General features: G+C 43.9%; 1 protein-coding gene across 5 annotated transcripts in view; it reads left to right on the top strand.

Annotated features, from left to right (window-relative positions):
* The window catches only part of TCAIM (T cell activation inhibitor, mitochondrial), a 75,363-nt gene extending 61,556 nt beyond the window's left edge, over positions 1–13,807 (top strand). For all 5 annotated transcript variants that reach the window (XM_058729196.1, XM_058729199.1, XM_058729197.1 and 2 more), the window contains 6 exons: positions 421–543; positions 3,851–3,948; positions 4,228–4,319; positions 7,523–7,755; positions 8,337–8,468; positions 12,512–13,807. In XM_058729196.1, the coding sequence (XP_058585179.1) occupies positions 421–543; positions 3,851–3,948; positions 4,228–4,319; positions 7,523–7,755; positions 8,337–8,468; positions 12,512–12,752 (919 nt within the window). In that variant the 3' untranslated portion in view covers positions 12,753–13,807. The remainder of the gene's footprint in view (positions 1–420; positions 544–3,850; positions 3,949–4,227; positions 4,320–7,522; positions 7,756–8,336; positions 8,469–12,511) is intronic.
* Positions 13,808–19,600: the final 5,793 nt, after the last annotated feature.

Genomic DNA, 19,600 nt, shown 5'->3' with positions numbered 1-19,600 from the left:
TTCTAGCTGTGTAGACTCCAGCTCCTTCCTTAGTTTAATCTTCATCATTAATTCCCTGAGCTCTCAGTGTTTACTCCCCCATAGCTCTATCCAAGGCCCGCAGTGGCCAGACCTTACCAGTCCAGTTTTTGTTTTTGTTTTTACCCCAGAGTCTCCAAAAATACCTGTCTGTTTACTCCCCTGGGGCTCACTGCCACCTCCTTTGCTTCCACCTTACCACATGCCCCGTCCACTCTGCTACTGTGGGCTGTGCTCGACTCTTCCCCACCTGGTGTTTTGCTTATAATTTGGTAAAGCCTTGGTTGGAAACTCAGTTTAATACTGGGGCTACTTTACGGTAGTGCTTATATCTTTTAGTACTAGAAATATTTGCATTATAGTCAGTATTACAAAGTGTGTATGTCTGTTTTTTCTTTCCAGATCCTGGTTAGATAACAATGGGAAAAGTGCAGTTAGAAAGTTGAAGAACAGTTTACCACTTAGAAAAGAACTAGATCGTCTAAAAGATGACCTGTCTAATCAGCTGCAGCTCTCGGACATCAGGTAAGAAAGGCAGAGCCTAATTTGGAGATGGGAGTAAGCAGGTGCTACCTATTGGTCAAGCTTTCCAGCAGTTAGATATTTGCATCTTTAATTTAATTATTCTGATTACTAAATAATCTTCAGTCATCTTTTTCAGAAATTGTCAAATGTTCATCTATGTAAGAAAATGATCAATTTCTTGCTGAAAACAGTGAACTAAAGTTTAGATACTGACATTAGATACTGAACTAAAGTTTAGATACTGACATTTTTAGCATAGCAGTTTAATTTTTTAAAGTAATGTTTATAAGAAAAATATCTATTCCATATGCACATAATATATAAAAAATAATTATTCCTCCATCATGTGAGATCAGTATCCAAGTTTAAAATGAAGGGAGAGAGAAAATGGGTGTTGTATTCTTGGTTCCATGTTTTATAACATGACCTTTTTTTAATATATATATAATTTTTTTGAGACAGAGAGCACACACTAGCAAGGGAGGGGCCGAGGGAGAGCGAGAGAGACAAAGAGAGAGAGAATCTTATGCAGACTCCATGCCCAGCCCAGAGCCCAATGTGGGGCTCAATCTCACGATCGTGAGATCGTGACCTGAACTGAAATCAAGAGTCTGACTGACTGAGCCACCCAGGCGCCCCAACATGACTTTTTAAAGAAGCTTTCATTAACCTGGAAATTGCAGGTACATAAAGATACATGCAGGTGTTTATTATAAAAACAGATTTAACAGCTGTTAAAATGGTAAGGAAGAGAAAGGGCAGGGCCTGGTGGACTCCCCACCAGGGAGGACTCCCCATTAGGAGAATTCTGAGAAACTGTTGTGAAACATAAGAGACTCCTAAAAACTGAGAACAAACTGAGGGTTGATGGAGGGGTGGGAGGGAGGGGAGGGTGGGTGAGGGGTATTGAGGAGGGCACCTGTTGGGATGAGCGCTGGGTGTCATGTGGAAACCAATTTGACAATAAATTTCATATTAAAAAAAAAAAAAACTTGTGCAGTGTGAAGCTTGGACATTGCTATTACTGTTTCTTGTAACCTGCTTTGTTGTTTTCAACCCTGATTAACAGGATGCTCTTTCTTCTTTCGAACTGAAATGATTCTTTGGGTACCATAATAGCACCTTTTCTTTGTGCCTGCCCGGTATTGATAAGACGTATATGTTCTGTTCTTGTATGTTCAAATCATAGTGGGTTTTGGGTTTTTTTTTTCAAATCATAGTTTTATAAGAAAATTCAGATTTCAAGGAAAACATGTGGACTTGGGGTGTGTGGGGTGTTGGGTTTTGTGCTGATAGCTGCTCTTTGATCATCAGGTCAATATTTTTAGGCCCTGCTTTGTTTATAGGGCATTCTTCCAATTCCACAATCTAGTAGCACGGACTTTTCTAGCTCCAGCCGAATAACAAGATCCCTTTTAAAAGTTTGTAAAATAAATTCCTGTACATAAAAGTAACTTTTTCTAGTGCAAATTCTAAATGATCTATCAAAGAGACTGGGATTAGGAAAATAAAAGGATTTTTTTAAGGATTTCTTAAACATAAAAAGAAACAAGCATTATGTTACAATATGGTGTAGAAATTTCTCAGCTTTGATTTTTACCATGGTAAATATCAATAAATATAAGCCACATAAACAAAAGGTCTTGGGGGTTCTCCATTTTTCAGAGTGCAAAAGCGTTCTGAGACCGAAACATTTGAGGACCATGGGCATGATGGCTTTCCAGTATTAGAAAATTACCCAAACCTCCAAAAGATGGAGGCATTGCAACCAATGATGTTTCTAACTATTCAGCCTGTGTGAAAGACCCTTTGTTAATAGGAACTGTATTTAGTAGCTCTATCACAGTGTTAATTTTATTTGAAATGATATCTTCTTCAACTGTGGGCTAAAGGAAAATTTTTGAAAATTGGTTTAATCTTAACAGAAATGACTTTCATCAGAATCAGTGATAGGGTGAAGAAGGAACCTAAGTTGTTTGAGCACGTGTTTTGAGAGTCTTACTCCTTCACATATATTCTCCCCATGATTTATGCTGTGCTGGAGGAGGTGATCCCACTTTGCATGTATGGAAAGGAAACCTTAGTAAGGACAGAAGCAACTTGTTCAAGGTCACAGAGCTAGTAAGCCACGGAATTAGAATTCACAGGTGGGTGGGTGTTCAGACACTGCTAAAGATCAGTGCTATATAATATATATTATTATATAATAATAATATATTTACATATTACATTTGCACACCAGTGCCTCTGTAACATCATGTGAACATCAGGTTCCATCTTGTCACTAAGATTTAGTGTTCATTTATAAAATAAGTAGATCACATGTCATAAAAATCACTTAGTCCAGAATAAGATAAAAAGAATCTGATAAACCTAACTGGAATTCCTAATTAGAACTTAAATCCAGAGGCCCCCAGGTGGCTCAGTCAGTTAAGTGTCTGAATTTGGCTTAGGTCATGATATCATGGAGCATGAGTTCGAGCCCCACATTGCACTCTGCACGACTGTAAGGAGCCTGCCTAGGATTCTGTCTCTCCATCTCTCCCATCTGCTCTCTTGCTCTCTCTCTCTCTCAAATAAATAAATTAAAAAAAAAAAAAAACTTAAATCTAAAACAAAATCATCATCTTTGAGTGATGTGGAGATGGAAAAGATTTTTTTAAGTGTTTCCTATTTCATTCTCTTCTTTTTCTTTTTTTTTTTTCTTTTTTTAAACTTTATTTTGAGAGCAAGAATGACCCATGACCTGTGCTGAAATCAAAAGTCCGATGCTTAACCAACGGAGCCACCCAGGGGCCCCTCATTCCCTTATTTTAAAATAGAAACAGCATAGTGTATTTGCTTGCTTTGTTTGTTTGTTTGTTTGTTTGTTTGTTTTATTTTATTTAAAGAGAGAGAGAGAGGGTGAATGGGGAGGGGCAGAGAGAGAGAATCTTAAGTAGGCTCCACACTCAGTGTAGACCTAGACTTGGAGCTCTATCCCATGACCCTGGGACTGTGACCTGAGCCAAAATCAAGAGTCAGACATTCAACCAACTGAGCCACTCAGATGCCCCTGTATTTGCTTGTTTTAAATCTTTGGATACCTGAACATAGTAGTAATATTTTTACCCTCTGGCCAACCATTCATTTTCCATTTGGTTGTTTCATAAAATAATGAGCTAGTTGGAAAACACGACTACTTGAAAAAAGCATTCGCAGGAATTAATTCTCTGTCTTTCATAGGAATTAAGCAGCTGGGGTGAATGCGCGGCTCTTCCCTCAGGGATGCCTGCTGCTAACGTGCCTTTGTGCTCTGGTGTCCTAGGTGGCAGAGGGGCTGGGGCATCGCCCATCGCTGTAGCCAGCTTCACAGTTTAGGCCGCCTAGCACAGCAGAACTTGGAAACACTTAAAAATGCAAAAGGTAAACAATTTCCATTTTCTTTTCAAATATCACACCGCTGCTATACACATCTGTAACTTGTGGAGGAAAACTAAGTGTTAAAAATCCTTACAGATGTGACCATATCACAGCTGAATTTTTAAATGTGTTCCTTTGAATAAAACAGCAACATAAAATTAGCCTTTAAGCTTCTACCTAATTTAATCCTGAATTTGTATGCTAAGTTTAAGTAATTATTTGCACAGTGGTGAATGAAGCATCTCTGGACAGTGACCAAAGGGTTTGTGTTTTTATCATCAGGGTGTACAATAATATTTACAGACCGCTCCGGGATGAGTGCAGTGGGCCATGTGATGCTAGGAACAATGGATGTCCATCATCACTGGACAAAAGTAAGGAAGAGTTTAAAAGCAAAAGAATCTCTGATTTGTCATAGACATACGCTTGTCTCAAACTATGTTGTTATGTCAATGAACTAAAAAACAACTTGAATCGTAGTTTTGGCTGTTTTCAGATTAGGTGTTTACTATCATGTACTTAAAATACTTAGGGGCCTGATTTTTAAGTCAGTTTTTATTTGGAAATTTTGTAGTCTTTCTGAGGCACCGCCTAAAAGGCTTGCATTCTATTGTTTTGGTGTTAACAGATTTACTGCGCTATAATTGACATACAATAAATTGCACAGATGGTATATAATTTGATGAGATTTCACCTGTATAAATAGCCATTACCACAACAAGATAGTGAACGTATCCATCACCCACAAAAGTGTGCTCGTGTCCACTGGTAAGCCCTCTCCTCCATCCCACCACCCTCTCCACAAACAACCTCTGGCATGCTGTCACTGTAGATCAGTTTATATTACTAGAGTTTTCTATAAGTGGAATCACAAAGTATATACTTCTCTTTTTTGGTGGGGGGGGCGGGTTCTGTTTTCTTTCAGTCAACATAATTTTTTTCAGATTCATCCATGCTGTTGCAGGTATCAAGAATTTATTCCTTTTTATTGCCATGTAGTTAGTATCTGATCATCTAAATCTACCCCGGTCTGTTTATCCATTTACCTACTGATGGACATTGAGCTGTGTTAGTTTGGGTTGTTGGAAATAAAGCTGCTAGGAACGTTTGTCCATGAATAGTTGGATCACATGTTAGGGCATTTTACCTTTTAAGAAACTGCTAAAATTTGCAATGGTTGTCTTTAGTTTTAGCCGTTCTACCACGAGTATGGTTCTATCTCATGTGAGTTTCATTTGCGTTTCCCTAATGACCCATCATGTTGAGCATCTTTTCATGTCCTTATTTGCCATCCGCGTACTTGCTTTTGTGAAGTGGCTATTCAAATCAAATATTTGGTAGAAAATATTTGCAAACCACATCTCTGACAAAGTCTGTATACCTAATGTATAAAGAACTCTGAAACTCAACAGTCAAAAAAAAACCCCAAACAATCCAAAAACAAAAACAAAAGACATGAACAGGTTTGTCACAGAAGGTGACCTACAGATGGCAATTTTTTTTGAATGGCTAAGATGAAAAGTAATGACACCACCAAATTCTGGCACTTGTCACTGGTGGGGGTATAGAGCGCTACAGGCAGTCTGGAAAAGAGTGTGATGGTACACAACTAAACAAGTGTGACCATATGACCCAGCAGTTGCACCCTTGGGCATTTGTACTAGAGAAGTGAAAAATTATGTTCCCACAAAACCTGTACATAAATGTTCATAATAGCCAACAACTAGAAAAACTCTAATGTCCTTCAGCGTGTGAATGTTTAAATTGTGACACATGCGTACAACAGAATATTACCCAACAAAAAGAGGGAATGAACTACTGATACCAGCCACAACTTGGGTGGATTGGCACAAAAGGACATTGTGCTGAGTGAAAAAAGTCAGTATCAAAAGACTACATACTGTGTGATTCCATGTACATAATGTTCTTAAAATAAAATTGTAGAAAGAACAGGTTAGTGGTTCCCAGGGGTTGGAGAGTGAGGGACTCTCCCTGCCGTGGTCCGTGGATAGTGCATGGGCAGGCATGCAGGATCCACAGAGTGGAACTGTTCTGTATCTTGACTGTGGTCATGGCACGTCAGTCTACACATGGGATACAGTTACATATACACACATACACCGCCCCGCCCCCCATACCCACACCCGAGTGTAAGTAAAACTGATAAAGTCTGAAGAAGGTCAGTGGATTGTTTTCAATGTCGGTTTCTCAGTTGTGATAGTATACTGTAGTTTTGTTAGATGTTACTGTTGGGGAAACTGTATGAAAGATGTTCTGTGAAAATAAAAAGTTTTTTAAAGATAGCTACCATTCATACATGGATAACGCAGTAAGAGAAAAAAATGGGAAAAGTGGGTAGGGAAATTATTTTCACAAAGTGTTGGAAATACATTACAAATAACTTGTGTACCGCTATTGCTTTATCGTCGCAGAGTTTTTGATGCCTTTCGACGCCTCTGCGAGTTGTACATCCCCAGCTCTTTACGTCAAGTCTGAGTCCTCAGTGCAGCATCCCAGGGCCTTCCCCAGTCCAGCCGCTCCCGCGTCTTCAGCCTTTTCCTTTCCACACGCGTGCCACACTCCAGCCACACCAGACCCCCCCTTGCCATGCTTCCGTCTTTACACATGTTCTTCTTTCTACCCCCAAAACACTTCCACAAGTATCTAACTCTTGCTAAATCCTGGTTGTCTCTTCAGCTTTTCAGACTGGTCACATTAGACTTCCTTAGAAACCTTTGCTTGAACCTCTCCCCTGTGTCCACTCATGTTTACGTGGCACTTAGTACAAAGAATCCTGGATCTTGTTTTGTTTCCTTGCACCCCAGCTGAAAAGCAGGGCCCGCCTTTTATAATCTGTACACACAGTTTAGTGCTTAAGTACATGGTAGGTGCTCAGTGATATTTATTGCATGTAATTGAGTTTTGTTGGAATTAAAAGTAAATTCTGAAGAAATATACTTGGAGGGAACTACATGTACTTTATTTCCCAGACCCTTCTTTATTAGACCATATAATCATTTTAAACTAATTTGAGATTCTTACCTGATTTTTTTTAAATTTTTTTTAAATGTTTGTTTTTGCGAGAGGCATACAGAGCACGAGTGGGAGAGGGGCAGAGAGAGAGAGAGAGAGAGAGAATTGGAAAGCAGGCTCCAGGCTCTGAGCTGTCAGCACAGAGCTCGACGTGGGGCTTGAACTCACGTCTGGAGCCGCGAGATCATGACCTGAGTCAAAGTCAGACGCTTAACCAACTGAGCCACCCGGGTGCCCCACTTACCTGATTATTTAAATGTTAGTACTTAGGACTTATTTTTATTTGGAACGTATTTCTTTTTTTCTGCAATCTCTTCAGTCCTATCTAAAAATTCCTAAGATTTACAGTGGGTTGTTTTGAATATTAATATTTCCAGCCCTACATTAAGTCATAGTACTTATTTGAGCTTTCCTTCTAGAAAAACAATTTTGTTAAAATTTCTCAATACCACTAATTGGAATCCTAACATTGTTTTATGTTTTATGTTTACTTAGTTTTATGTTATTAAACTGAGTATTTCTTTCATTTTTTAAAATACTGTAGCTTTTTGAAAGATTGCCAAGTTATTTTGACCTTCAGAGGAGGCTGATGCTGTTAGAAGACCAAATAAGCTATCTTCTAGGTGGCATACAAGTGGTTTATATCGAAGAGTTGCAGCCAGTATTGACACTTGAAGAGTATTACTCTCTTCTCGATGTGTTCTATAATCGGCTGTTGAAAAATAGAATACCCTTTCACCCTCGAAGTCTACGTGGTTTAAAAATGATCCTTAACAGGTAAATATCTAAAACAAGAATTATTTTTATTCTTTCACTTAGATGTGTTGTGTGTGTAGGTAGATTAAATTGTTTTGTGTTTCACTGTGTGATTCTTAGGAACTAAAGAAAAGAATGTCGCTCCTGTTAGCAGCACTCTCTACACATTAAAAAAGCCAACATGAAAGGATTGAAGGATTGAATCTCTAGAACATTTTTGAAATACATTGCCACTTCAAGGCAAAGTCAATCCTGTGGAAAACTTTATAGCGTTAGACTAATTTGAATCAGTAGCCCGTGTTTGTTGTACACACATTGTTTTCACAGCCTGTGCTTGCTGTTTAAAAGCACATGTCACTGTCTAGTGGGCTACTGCCTCCATTTACAGGTGAGGGTGGCCATACAGTGAGGAAGAATGCGGTTATCCTGAAAGTGTTTCTTTGGGGACAGCAAAAGTTAAAATGTAATTTTGCTATACTTTTAAAATGGATTTTCTTGAAAAATTCCCTTATCACTAATCAGACTAATAACATGTTTTCTTTGGGGGCAGAGTGGGGGATGAGAGATCAGTGACTTTTCCTTTTGTGTATATTTCATTACAGTGACAGATACGCTCCAAGCTTGCATGAACTCGGGCACTTTAACATCCCAAGCCTCTGTGATCCAACAAAGCTCCAGTGGTTTATTCTAACCAAAGCCCAACAGGCAAGAGACAACATGAAGAGGAAAGAAGAGTGAGTGCTATGAACCCTCTGTAACTTCCTAGCAGTCAGTCTATTAAACATTCAGGGGTACCTGGGTGGCTCAGTCGTTAGGCGTCCGACTTTGACTCAGGTCATGATCTCACAGTCCGTGAGTTCGAGCCCTGTGTTGGGTTCTCTGTTGTCAGCACAGGGCCTGCTTTGGATCCTCTCTCTCTCTCTCTCTCTCTCTCTGTCCCTTCCCTGCTCGTGCTCTCTCTCATTCAACCATAAACATTAAAAAATAATAATAATAAATAAATAAAAATTTGAATATTCAGAATTCATAAATATGGGACATAAAAACTGTATTACACTTAGAAAATCGATTCATTGGTACATAGTCCATGTTTACTTATCCCCCACCTTATTCTGCCAGGAATTGCATGTGGTGTTTCCTGATATAAGAGTCTAAATTACATTACCACCATGTGCCTCAATTTGAGGAGCAAGACTTGTTAATATAAAAGTCAACTCAAGAGCAGAATGAAGATAAGAGTATCAGAAAGAAAGATGACAGGCATGTTTTCTGTTTAAAACTTTGAGACCTACTGGTGCAAAGCAAGCTTCGTCTGAATTTAAGTAAAGGAGAAGAGATTACAAGTAAAAAATTGTTGCAGTTCATAAGCAGTCCTGTATCTGTGTCGTTTGTATCTTTGAAGGAATCTTAGCCAACAGTTTCCTGTTTTGTGGCCAGTGGATACTGCTTAATAATGTTTCTACTATGAAGAAAGGAGGATATTACACTCAAAAGAGGGTTGTTTTTCTAAAGATGTTGGCAAAGGAGGTTTGGATACTGAGAAGTCATTCATTCGTTCATTCAGTCAGCTGTCATTTGCCATGACTGAAAGGTGCCATCGATAGAAAGATGGAGGCCGGGTCCCTGCCGTCCTGGAATGTGTTTCTGGTGGGAGGTGCGAGCGCTGGGTAGCTGGGCCAGGGTGGGGCTGAGTGAGAAGCACCAAGGCCACTGCTCCCCGAAGGCCACGGAGGCCCAGAGAAGGCGGCTGCACGTGTCCGGGGAGGCAGCAAGGAGGACGGAGACTGGCACCCGGAAGGTAGAGGCGACCGTTGAGCCGCGTACCGTTGGGGCGTTGGTTCCAGGTTTTCCTGTCCTGCCACCTGCCCACCCCTCCGTCCCTACCAGTTGCTCATTCAGAAGAGATCGAGGGTGGCAGTGGAGGAGGGCCACGGAAGTCATCCCTTTGACAAGAAATAACGGGATCGTTTGCGTATAAAAACTAAGTGAAGGAGCTGCATCTCTGTTTGGCTTTTGGGGTTGGTGACAGCTGCGTTGGCGGGATCCGATGGCACAAACACCCTGCTTCCTGACTGGGTGCTCAGCCTCCGTGTTTGTGATGTGATTTTCTCAGTTGTGAGTCAGCTTGAACCCTCGGGAGCAGCCCTGGCCAGCCTGTCATCGTCAGGGCTGACAGTTTTGTCGGCTACACTGTTACTGCTGCTTCTGTTTTCTCAACGGCCACTTAATAGGTTCAGTGTATTGCTACCAGGTTTTGAGGAAGTCAAATAAAAAGAAATGCAGTTCACATAGGTTAGCTTTTGAAAGTTCCATCCTACCAGTGAGTCGGGTCAATACAGTGACTCATCAGAGCAGCCAGAGTGAGTTACTCTGTGAGAAGCCCAGTCGGGGCTCGTCAGTCGCCTGCAGGCCAGGACCCCCTCCACTCATCCCTCGCTCACTTTGCCCCAGCCGGCTGGCCCTTCTGTTCTCCCCTGGCACCTGCCTGCAGCGCCTCTTCCCAGTGTCCTCCCGGTTTGCCCTTCACCTCCCTCTGGGTCTCAGCTCGCATCTACCTTCTTTCTGGGTGAGGTTTTCCCTGGCCGTTAGCGGAACCAGCCCCCTCCCCTGCAGCACCCCCTCCACATCCCCTGGTCTGCCTTGCTCCCTCGAACTCACCACCATCGGCCTCTGACAAGCTCTTTTCCTTATTTATTCAGTGCCTGTGCCCACCCAGACAGAATGTGAGTACCACAAGGACAGGGACTTTTGTCTCTTATTCCCTCCAGTGCCAGCATCAGCGCCTGGCACACAGGAGACCTTCGGGAAGATAACGGACTGAATCCATTAACTTGCATGTTGCCTGAGCCTTGCTCTGGCCCTGGCCCTGGAGCCTTCGTCCCTGCTTCACCACCCGTGGAGAGGAAACCACTTTGTTGCTGGTCCCAGTACACCTCCCCTCTTAATCATTGCTTTCATCCTTCTGCAGACCTCTGACTCTGGGCCCAGAGGTCCCCTCCACTCTGCCTTCTCTTCTCCTTTGCTCTTTTCCCCCACCCTATCAAGGTTGCCCTCCTTGTAATCACCAGGGGGTGGTTAAGACTACTGGCTTCCCTCAGATGAAGTGTGCTCCTAGACCGTGATTTTCACCTTTTAGCTGCATATCTCTATAAAGTGGATTTCCAAGCGGAAATTCAAATTATAAAAAAGGTAAAAACTCACTGGCTTTCTATCTGAAGAGGAAGGGAACTAGGGGCCCCCGTCCCCACAGGGAACCTCGGAAGAGCTCTGCAGGAGCCTGCCAACGGTTTAAAACCACTATGCTAATAGGCTAGTATCTGGGTCCCAAGTAGACTCCACGTGGCCTTCTCAAGACTGCCTCTTAACACCGCCTGGCTGCACTGCCTGGCTGCCAGGGAGAGTGCAGGCACTGTCCGTGGAACCCCTGCTGTGTTTGGAGGCTGGGAATAACCTGTGCACAGCTCTTACATAGGGCGGTCGTAACCCAGGGTAACCTGGGCCTAGCGGTAAGCCAGCTGTCTCCAGACAGGCTGTCCTCACTCAGTGTTTCTGTGGAAGTTCACTCACGTTTCCTCCTACCCTATATCACATACTATAAATTTTAATGTCACTTAGACAAACTGGAAACCATGGAAATGTACCATAATAGAAGAAAGTTTAAATAATTTCAATACTGACATATAGAAGAAACAACCATTTAAAAGAATGTTCACTGGGGCGCCTGGGTGGCTCAGTCGGTTAAGTGTCTGACTTCGGCTCAGGTCATGATCTCACAGTTCATGGGATTGAACCCTGCATGGGGTTCTGTGCTGACAGCTTGGAGCTTGGAGCCTGCTTCAGATTCTGTATCTCCCTTTCTCTCTGCTCCTCCCTGACTCATGCTCTCTCTCTCTCTCTCTCTCTCTCTCTCTCTTTCTCTCTCTCTCTCAAATAAGTAAATAAACATTAAAAAATATCCGTAAACATTGACCACCTGTGGGATAATGTACTTAAGACACCAAGTTCTGCCGGGAGTTGTCTACTTTGCAGGCCTTTACTCAAGCCCTTGATGGAAGAGGCATTGTTGCTTGCAGGCGAAGGGGAGGGAGCAGAAAGGGAGCTGATGGGTTTGGAAGGGAGTGGAGTGAGCCCTTCCTCCTCAGGGGGCCAGCTTGGGTATTTGGGAATTTCCAGAAGTCATTGCTGCCCAAGGGTCAGAGTGCAGGTGGTTCCTAAAACTATGGCTTTTACACTCTGCTTTCTGCCTTCTTTGGTCACTAACAGCTGCTCAGTGAGGCAGGATTAGAACTTTTCAAACTATGTATTAATTATTTTTACCCATTGCTGCTAAAAAAGATTTAACAAATACTTTTAGAGATACATGCACGACAACGATTGGCATGTGTTCTTTTTTTTTTAATTTTTTTTTCAACGTTTTTTATTTATTTTTTGGGACAGAGAGAGAGCATAAACGGGGGAGGGGCAGAGAGAGAGGGAGACACAGAATCGGAAACAGGCTCCAGGCTCCGAGCCATCAGCCCAGAGCCTGACGCGGGGCTCGAACTCACGGACTGCGAGATCGTGACCTGGCTGAAGTCGGAGGCTTAACCGACTGCGCCACCCAGGCGCCCCGACTGGCATGTGTTCTGAGCATGTAATTCGCCCCTTGCGGGCAACCCCATTTTCAATGTTGAGAGTGGAAAGTTAGAGCCCCAATATATAAAATTGTATCTACATTTTATGTTATTTTATTTGGTGATAGTTTGTGGCAATATTACGTTTATTTTCAATATGACAGGTTAAAGGTTATTGAAAATGAACTGATAGAGGCTTCAACGAAGAAATTTTCTCTGGGAAAGTTTTATAAGGAGCCCAGCGTTTCTAGTATACAAATGGTGGATTGTTGTAAGAGACTTCTAGAACAGTCGCTGCCTTACCTACGAGGGATGCATCTCTGCATTTCACATTTTTATTCTGTCATGCAAGATGGAGACGTTTGTATTCCTTGGAACTGGAAGGATGGAGAAGCCGTTAAGTAACACAGAAATCGGTATTATTTTTTGAAGAGGCAAGAAACCGTTAAACTTATTTAAATCCACAATTTAATATAACAGTATTATTTACATATTACAAGTACAAAATTTCTAACTGCTGCTCTAAAAGTAGACCTTTTTTAAAAATTAATTTCTGCTACAAAACTTGCTTTAAAAGGTTTTATCTCCCAGTCTTATGGCGTTTCTTAGCTGATTGGCAAGATTGGGTAAAAAGATGTCAGCATCAAGGAACATATTTTGCGGTATATAAATGATGGGTTCTATGAAGTTGAGGATATATATTTTTATATGAGTGAGCGTGCGTAAGTGTAATCAGGTCTCATTCAGCGTAGCTCCGGAGCGATGGAACTCATTCAACATGCAACTTTGTAGTTACATCTCATGGGTCAATACAAATGCGTATTTTGCAGCCAGCACGGGACAGTTGCTGTCCAAAACAGAAGACCGACGGACGGCAAAGATTAGATAACCGAATTTTTCCTGAAAGAAAGAGTAGAAGGAAAAAAAGCAACTGGATGTATGTATGGTATTGACATGGACATAAGCAGTCTGATACCAGTTTGTTAGAAACATCTTAGTGACAGAAGACTTGGGTTTAAACCCGTGGGTTTTCCTACCCATTAATCTATCACAACTGTTGGCAGCACGACACAACAGACAGTAAATGTCTTTGAATCAGTGAGGGGACTCTGGTTTCTCATGGACAAACTATCTGGAAAAAGCCTTGCTGGTGTCCCACAGAGTTCCAGCAAGTAGAATCAAGTGTAAAATGGTTCAGGCCATCCAGGATTTGTCACCTCCTCAACCCCGGGCTTCCTGCTCCTACCAGTGTTTCGCCTCCGGCATGAAGTCCCTCTGAGCCGCCCGTGTGCGTGGTTGTGTGGCCTCCCTGAGGTCGCAGCACGACTCAGACCTAAGGGCCATGGCGGGCCCACTCTGGAGACGCGGGGCTTCTCTCTCCGCAGTCCTTTCCCTTCGGATCATGTATTTCGCCAGATCCAAAACCTCTCCAGCTTGTTTCTCAGGAGGATAAGGTGAATCCAATTTGGGACACCATTTTTGTGGCTCCTACTGCTGGCTGAAGAAATAAGAAAGGAAGTTTTTTTCACAGTGCATCAGAAAGGGAAGGAGCTGTTAACCATTCTTTTTTTTTTTTTTTTAAATTTTTTTTTCAACGTTTTTTATTTATTTTTGGGACAGAGAGAGACAAAGCATGAACGGGGGAGGGGCAGAGAGAGAGGGAGACACAGAATCGGAAACAGGCTCCAGGCTCCGAGCCATCAGCCCAGAGCCTGACGCGGGGCTCGAACTCAAGGACCACGAGATCGTGACCTGGCTGAAGTCGGACGCTTAACCGACTGCGCCACCCAGGCGCCCCTACCATTCTTGAAGTATGTTTCAAATTCATCTAAAACACCGATTATTTAAACTGTTTAAATTCAAATGTGTGTTCAAAAGAAATACCGATGTGCAATTTTTATAGTTTGTGCATATCATCCCTGTGAACCTTCAGTAACAAGTATACTGAATTTGTTTTTCTAATGTAAAAATGTTGCCTATAAGGATTTTCCAGAGCCAAATGATGGGGGTGAACAATTCCTTCCTTAAAGGTTATGTAAGAAAATTTATTGAAAAGTAGCTTTGGATCATGCCATTTCTAAAATCAACTAATATAGAATCCTCAGTAATATGTTTTGAATTGGACTTTGTCTCAGAACTGATTGTTAACAAGAATATAATAAATAATACATTAATCAGATTATTGTTTTCCTTATTCAGTTATTAATAGTTTCACAACTCCTAGAACATAATAAGAAATTACAAGGAACTGATGGCCTGGCTTACATCAGAAGCCGCATCTGTCTTCAGGACAGATCTCCCCAAGCCCTACTTCCTCCTTCATTTCTTAAAGACCTCTACCTCCAGGCAGCCCCCCTGAGCTCATGAGGGAGTGGTGGGCATTGAGAAATGGATCGGTGAAGTAAGAGGGACCAGGGCTGCATCTGAAGTCAGCTCACCTTTGAAACCTCCAAGGACTCTGCGCATCCCAGGCAGAGGCCCCTGAAGTGAACCCCTCCAGCTCAGGCTACTGTCCCAGCACCCTAGAGTTCCTACCTCCCCTATACTGATCCAGTATCACCACCCCACCCCAGCTTCCCTGGAGGGACCTGTCTGTGCTTCCCCAGAGTGAGCCAGTTAGACCATGTCCTGTGGAGCATGGTAGCTGCAGCTCTGGGCTCTTCGACGGGGGGCTGTGGTCCTGGCAGCCTTCCGCCACAGGCCCCAGAGCTGGGAGCCTAAGCTCCCGGGAGGCTGGCACCCAGACCCAGGCTGCAGGAACCACCGATGCACTGGGTGAGGCCTGGCAGCTAGCTGCCCACAAAGTGCCTCCTTGTTTCCAGACTGCCTGTTACGTGTGCCACCTGGGCACCAATCCCAACCACGAGCCCCGTGACCTGGCAGGGTCACCACAGGTGCCTGTTCTGTAATTATTGACACAATCCCCAGGGCACCTTTGTAGGGCTCCCAGGGGCTCCCCGCACAGAGTGGCTCTGGGCAAGGCCTCATCTGGCCTCAGTCTCCTCATCTCTAAGAGGAGACACCAGGTTGTGTTCTAGAAGTTTCTCCCGCCCTCAGTGAGTCTGCCCCAGGAACACAGAGCCCTCCGTTGGGTGGTCTTGGCCGCCAGCCTAGGTTCCCCTCACTCCTAAGGACGAGGAGGAGGAGGAGGATGCGGGGCAGCCAGTGTCCAGACAGATCAGACCTGAGTCAGTGCCACGGGACCCTCCCCTTCCCTGCATTCCCCTGCTTCCTGCAAGTTCAGGCTGCTGGTCCCTCAAAACCCTTCCCTCAGGGGACGTACCTATTATGGAGCATTCTAGCAATTTTTCCCCCTAAGCTGATGAATGTTGCATATGAGGAAACTGACACCCAAAATTGGAGACTTGCCCAAGGCCTTTCTGCCTGAGGCAGACAAGAGAGGTGGGGTTAGAGCCCAGGTGTCCCAGGGGCTGTGAGGGGTCTGAGCGGGCAGAAGCACCCCCGGCCGTGTGTAGGCCCACTGCTGAGCTAGCACTGCACATAGGCAATCCACAAGTCAGGATCAGATGTGCCCTTGCAGCAGTCCTGCCCCTAGCGGGTGGGCAGGGGGGATACAGAAACAGAGGCCTTGGATGGCGAGGTGTGTCAGGCCTGGCACCGTGGTGCGGACGGGCCAGCAGGCGGCAGGGCTGACATGCTACGGGCGTGTTGTGCAGAACAGGCTCGCTCACCCCTACATTGCACTGAGGCCACGGGAGGCAGGATTCTGACTGGGTCACAGGACACACTGGCCACAGAATCAAGGCAGGCGGGACCTCAGGCCTTTGCTCCACAGGCCCAAGAACTGGGGTTTCCTGGAGTCCTCAGGCTGAGACAGTGTTTCCGAGCCCCTGCTTCTGCCTCCCACTCCAGCATGACCGGATCAGTAGGAAAGTGGTCATCCGTTCCCGGAGGGCCGAGGAGCTGTCCACTGTCCCACCAAAGCATCATCAGGGAGCCTGTCCACTAGGGAAGGCACATAGCTGGAAGGGGCGCCCTGCCCAAAGTCTCTCTCAGCCTCAGGTTGCCTCGAAGCTCCTGTCAGGGCCCCAGCCCCTTTGTGCTCAAGGTCCAGGGCAGCCCTGAGGGCCATCCCCAAGTCCAGCTGGCCCCGGGCTGTGCCCAGGGACCACAGGGCCTTTGGGTCACACTCATCCTAGCTTGTTCCCATCTCCACCAAAGAAGCATCCTTCTGACTCTGGCTGGGAACCAAAGTACTGCTCTGACACCAACATCAGAACCAAATTCTTGAACCCAAAAAACTTAGGAGCAAAATACCAAGGTGGTTTGGGAGGTAAAAGAAGGTCTAGAAAATGCTATGTGTCAAAATCTAAGTTAAATTGAAATGAGGTTTGAAAGCACTTGGTTTGTTCTTCTAAGAACTCTGCCCACAGTCCTGTGCGCTTGCAGGGGAGGCAGAGGGGAGCATGAAGGTGTAGACGTCACAGGCCACTCTGGCCATGGGCAGCTCAGGAAGGTGTGACCATGCAAATACTCTCAGGTTCAAAAGGAAAATCGGTTGTTCCCAGTTAAGGACATTTTTCAGCTTTCAGGTGAAGACCCAGGGGACAGAAGGGCTGGGAAGAAAGGAAGACACTGGGGGCAGGCTGCTGGTCCAAGGGCGCCTCATGTTGGTGGAGCGCCTCCTGGTGGTGAGATGGTGACAGGAATTGCTGAGATTGGCTGGGTGTGGGGGGTGGGGAAAGGGGAGGGTGCTCCTTGGTCCAGCCTTAGCCAGGCCATAGGTTGGTGCAGATGGGAGGGAATTTCTTGAGCCAGTGTCTTTCAGCGAAGCCTTAGAAGGAGGCGAAAGGACAGCCTTCTGTGCAGGTGTGCTGGACAGACCCTGGTCACTGGAAGGAGCCCCTGCACACTCCCATGCTGAGATCTGGGCCTATCTTGGGGGTTCTCCAGAGAAGCTGGAGAAGCTTCAAGTACATCTGTCTTCATGGGGGATAGGTGATTTCTCCAGTTATCTCGTTTACCCAGAAAAACGTATCTAGAGGTTTCTTCCCCTGTCCAGACTCTTAGACATAGCTACAAAGGAGGAAATTGAGGCAACACAGATGCATCTTTAGTTGGCCATAGTGGGGACAGAGGGCTGTCTCTACACAGCCAGGGTCAAAGGGAACCATCAGCCCCTGGGCTAGGACTAGACAGCCAGTGCCAGGATTCTGTCAGGAAGACAGATGCTTTCCCAGGTGCTCCAGAAATCCTTTCGGGACCAGGAACAGGCCTTACCGGAGGCCCACGCTGACAGGCCCATCGCTGACAGGCACATGCTTGCTGTGTGCATCCCTGGGCTCAAGGTTTCCCCTGTTCCCACCAGAACATGCAGCTCTTGAGAATGTACTCTGAGGGCTTTGTCTTCCATGCAGTCAGAAAAGTGTGACTGGTGATGCATGGCCTTTGACAAACTCAGGGCCGAAAAGTTACATGAGCACCAACCTATGGACATACCCCCAATTCTCTGGGATCTTCTCCGTCTAAAACTCTGCCTCTTCCAGACCAGATACCTGCTTTCTGTATGTTTTCTCACTAGAATGCTAATGCATATCTCCCTAACTGGCTCAATCTCATCAAAAATAATTTGGAATTAAAATAGCCTCTTTTGAGAAATTTTGGTATGGACACAACTATTCATTTGAGAGGTGACTTACTCTAAAAAATGAAAACAAAATTCTGACTGTCCAATAATCTTTCTTTAATTGGTATAAGAAGGATTCTAAACACAATTTGAACTCAAAAATTGCCTTCCTAAAATATTTTGTAGCTAAAACTAATAAAAGATATGAGAATTTTCTCCCTCATCAGCACCTGTAGGATTAGCTTCTGGTATTGACATGTCCCGTGCTTTTTCTCCAGTCTGTTAAAGGCTTACAGTCAGAAATCATAGATACGTTAGCTGAGATATGTTAGCATAGATATGTTGGCTGAGGGACGCCTGGGTAGCTCAGTAGGATTAAGCATATGACTTTTGATTTTGGATCAGGTCATGATCTCACAGTTCATGAGTTCAAGCCCCCATCAGGATCCATGCTAACAATGTGGAGCCTGCTTGGGATTCGTTCTCTCTCCGTCTCTCTACCCCTCCCCAGCTGAAGCTCACAGTCTCTCTCAAAATAACTAAACTTAAAAAAAAAATTTTGTTTTTAATGTTGACTGGTAAATCACTTGATTGCATAAATGTCAGTGTTTGGCTATATATTTTTAAGGAGATAGATACCAAAAAAAGAAAGAAGTCTCATGAAATTGTTTCATGCAGGAGGCATCCTTCCTTGCTTTCCATACATTGTGAATTAATCAGTGCTGGTGTTGGGGTGCCTGAGTGGCTCAGTCGGTTAAGCAGCTGACTTCAGCTCAGATCATGATCTTGTGGTTCCTGAGCTGGAGCCCTGTGTCGGGCTCTGTGCTGACAGCTCAGAACCTGCAGCCTGCTTCTGATTCTCCCATTCTCTCTGCCCCTACCTCACTCTCTCTCTCTCTCAAAAATAAATAAATGTTAAAAAAATTTTTAATAAGTGCTGTTATTAAAAATCTTGTGACTCAACAGAACTGTCAAGGACCCAAGTGATGTCAATGTCAAAATCTAATATACAACACTCTCTTTGGTGTGTGTGCATGCCTCAGCTATCTCCTCTGCTTACAGAGAAAAATGATTAGTTGTCTAAAACCAGTTCCTTCTTATGTTTTCTACCTCACTTCCCCCTCCCTTCTCCCCTTTCTTGGAAACATGACAGATTTCCTTTATTCATCCAAAACACATTCATTTGTTATACAAATTCTTCAGGAATGTTTAGTTCAGATAAAGCCAAAATTGTCTACATAAGAAAAAGAGAGAAACATTATTAAACTATGTTTCTTTTTATGGACTTTAGAAAGTTTATTTAGGAGCTTCAGGTTGGTGAATACGTGAAGATGCTGGAAAGGGTTGCACCCTTTCTTCACACCCTGCCCCACGCCTCTATTCCATCTGGCACTTCCTGAGTTCTACCCTTTTATAATAAACCAGTAATCTGGTTTTTTTTAAAGTATACTTACCTAATAGCTTTTATAATTGCCTATAAGATAATAACAAAAGGCATCATTTTCAAAATAAAAGAAAAACTTCAGTATGATTCAGTCTTTACTAATTTATCATCATAAAAAAAAAAGCTAGTAAATATTTTGGTTTATCTAAGACCAAGATTACATTTCTCACAATTCAAACTTCACAAAATTCCAAGATTGGTTTTATGAGTTAAGTGTTTCCA

Source organism: Neofelis nebulosa, chromosome 5 (assembly GCF_028018385.1).
Source record: "Neofelis nebulosa isolate mNeoNeb1 chromosome 5, mNeoNeb1.pri, whole genome shotgun sequence".
Classification (NCBI taxonomy): domain Eukaryota; kingdom Metazoa; phylum Chordata; class Mammalia; order Carnivora; family Felidae; genus Neofelis; species Neofelis nebulosa.
Note: the sequence above shows the minus strand (reverse complement) of the source record. Positions and strands in the feature narration are given on the sequence as shown.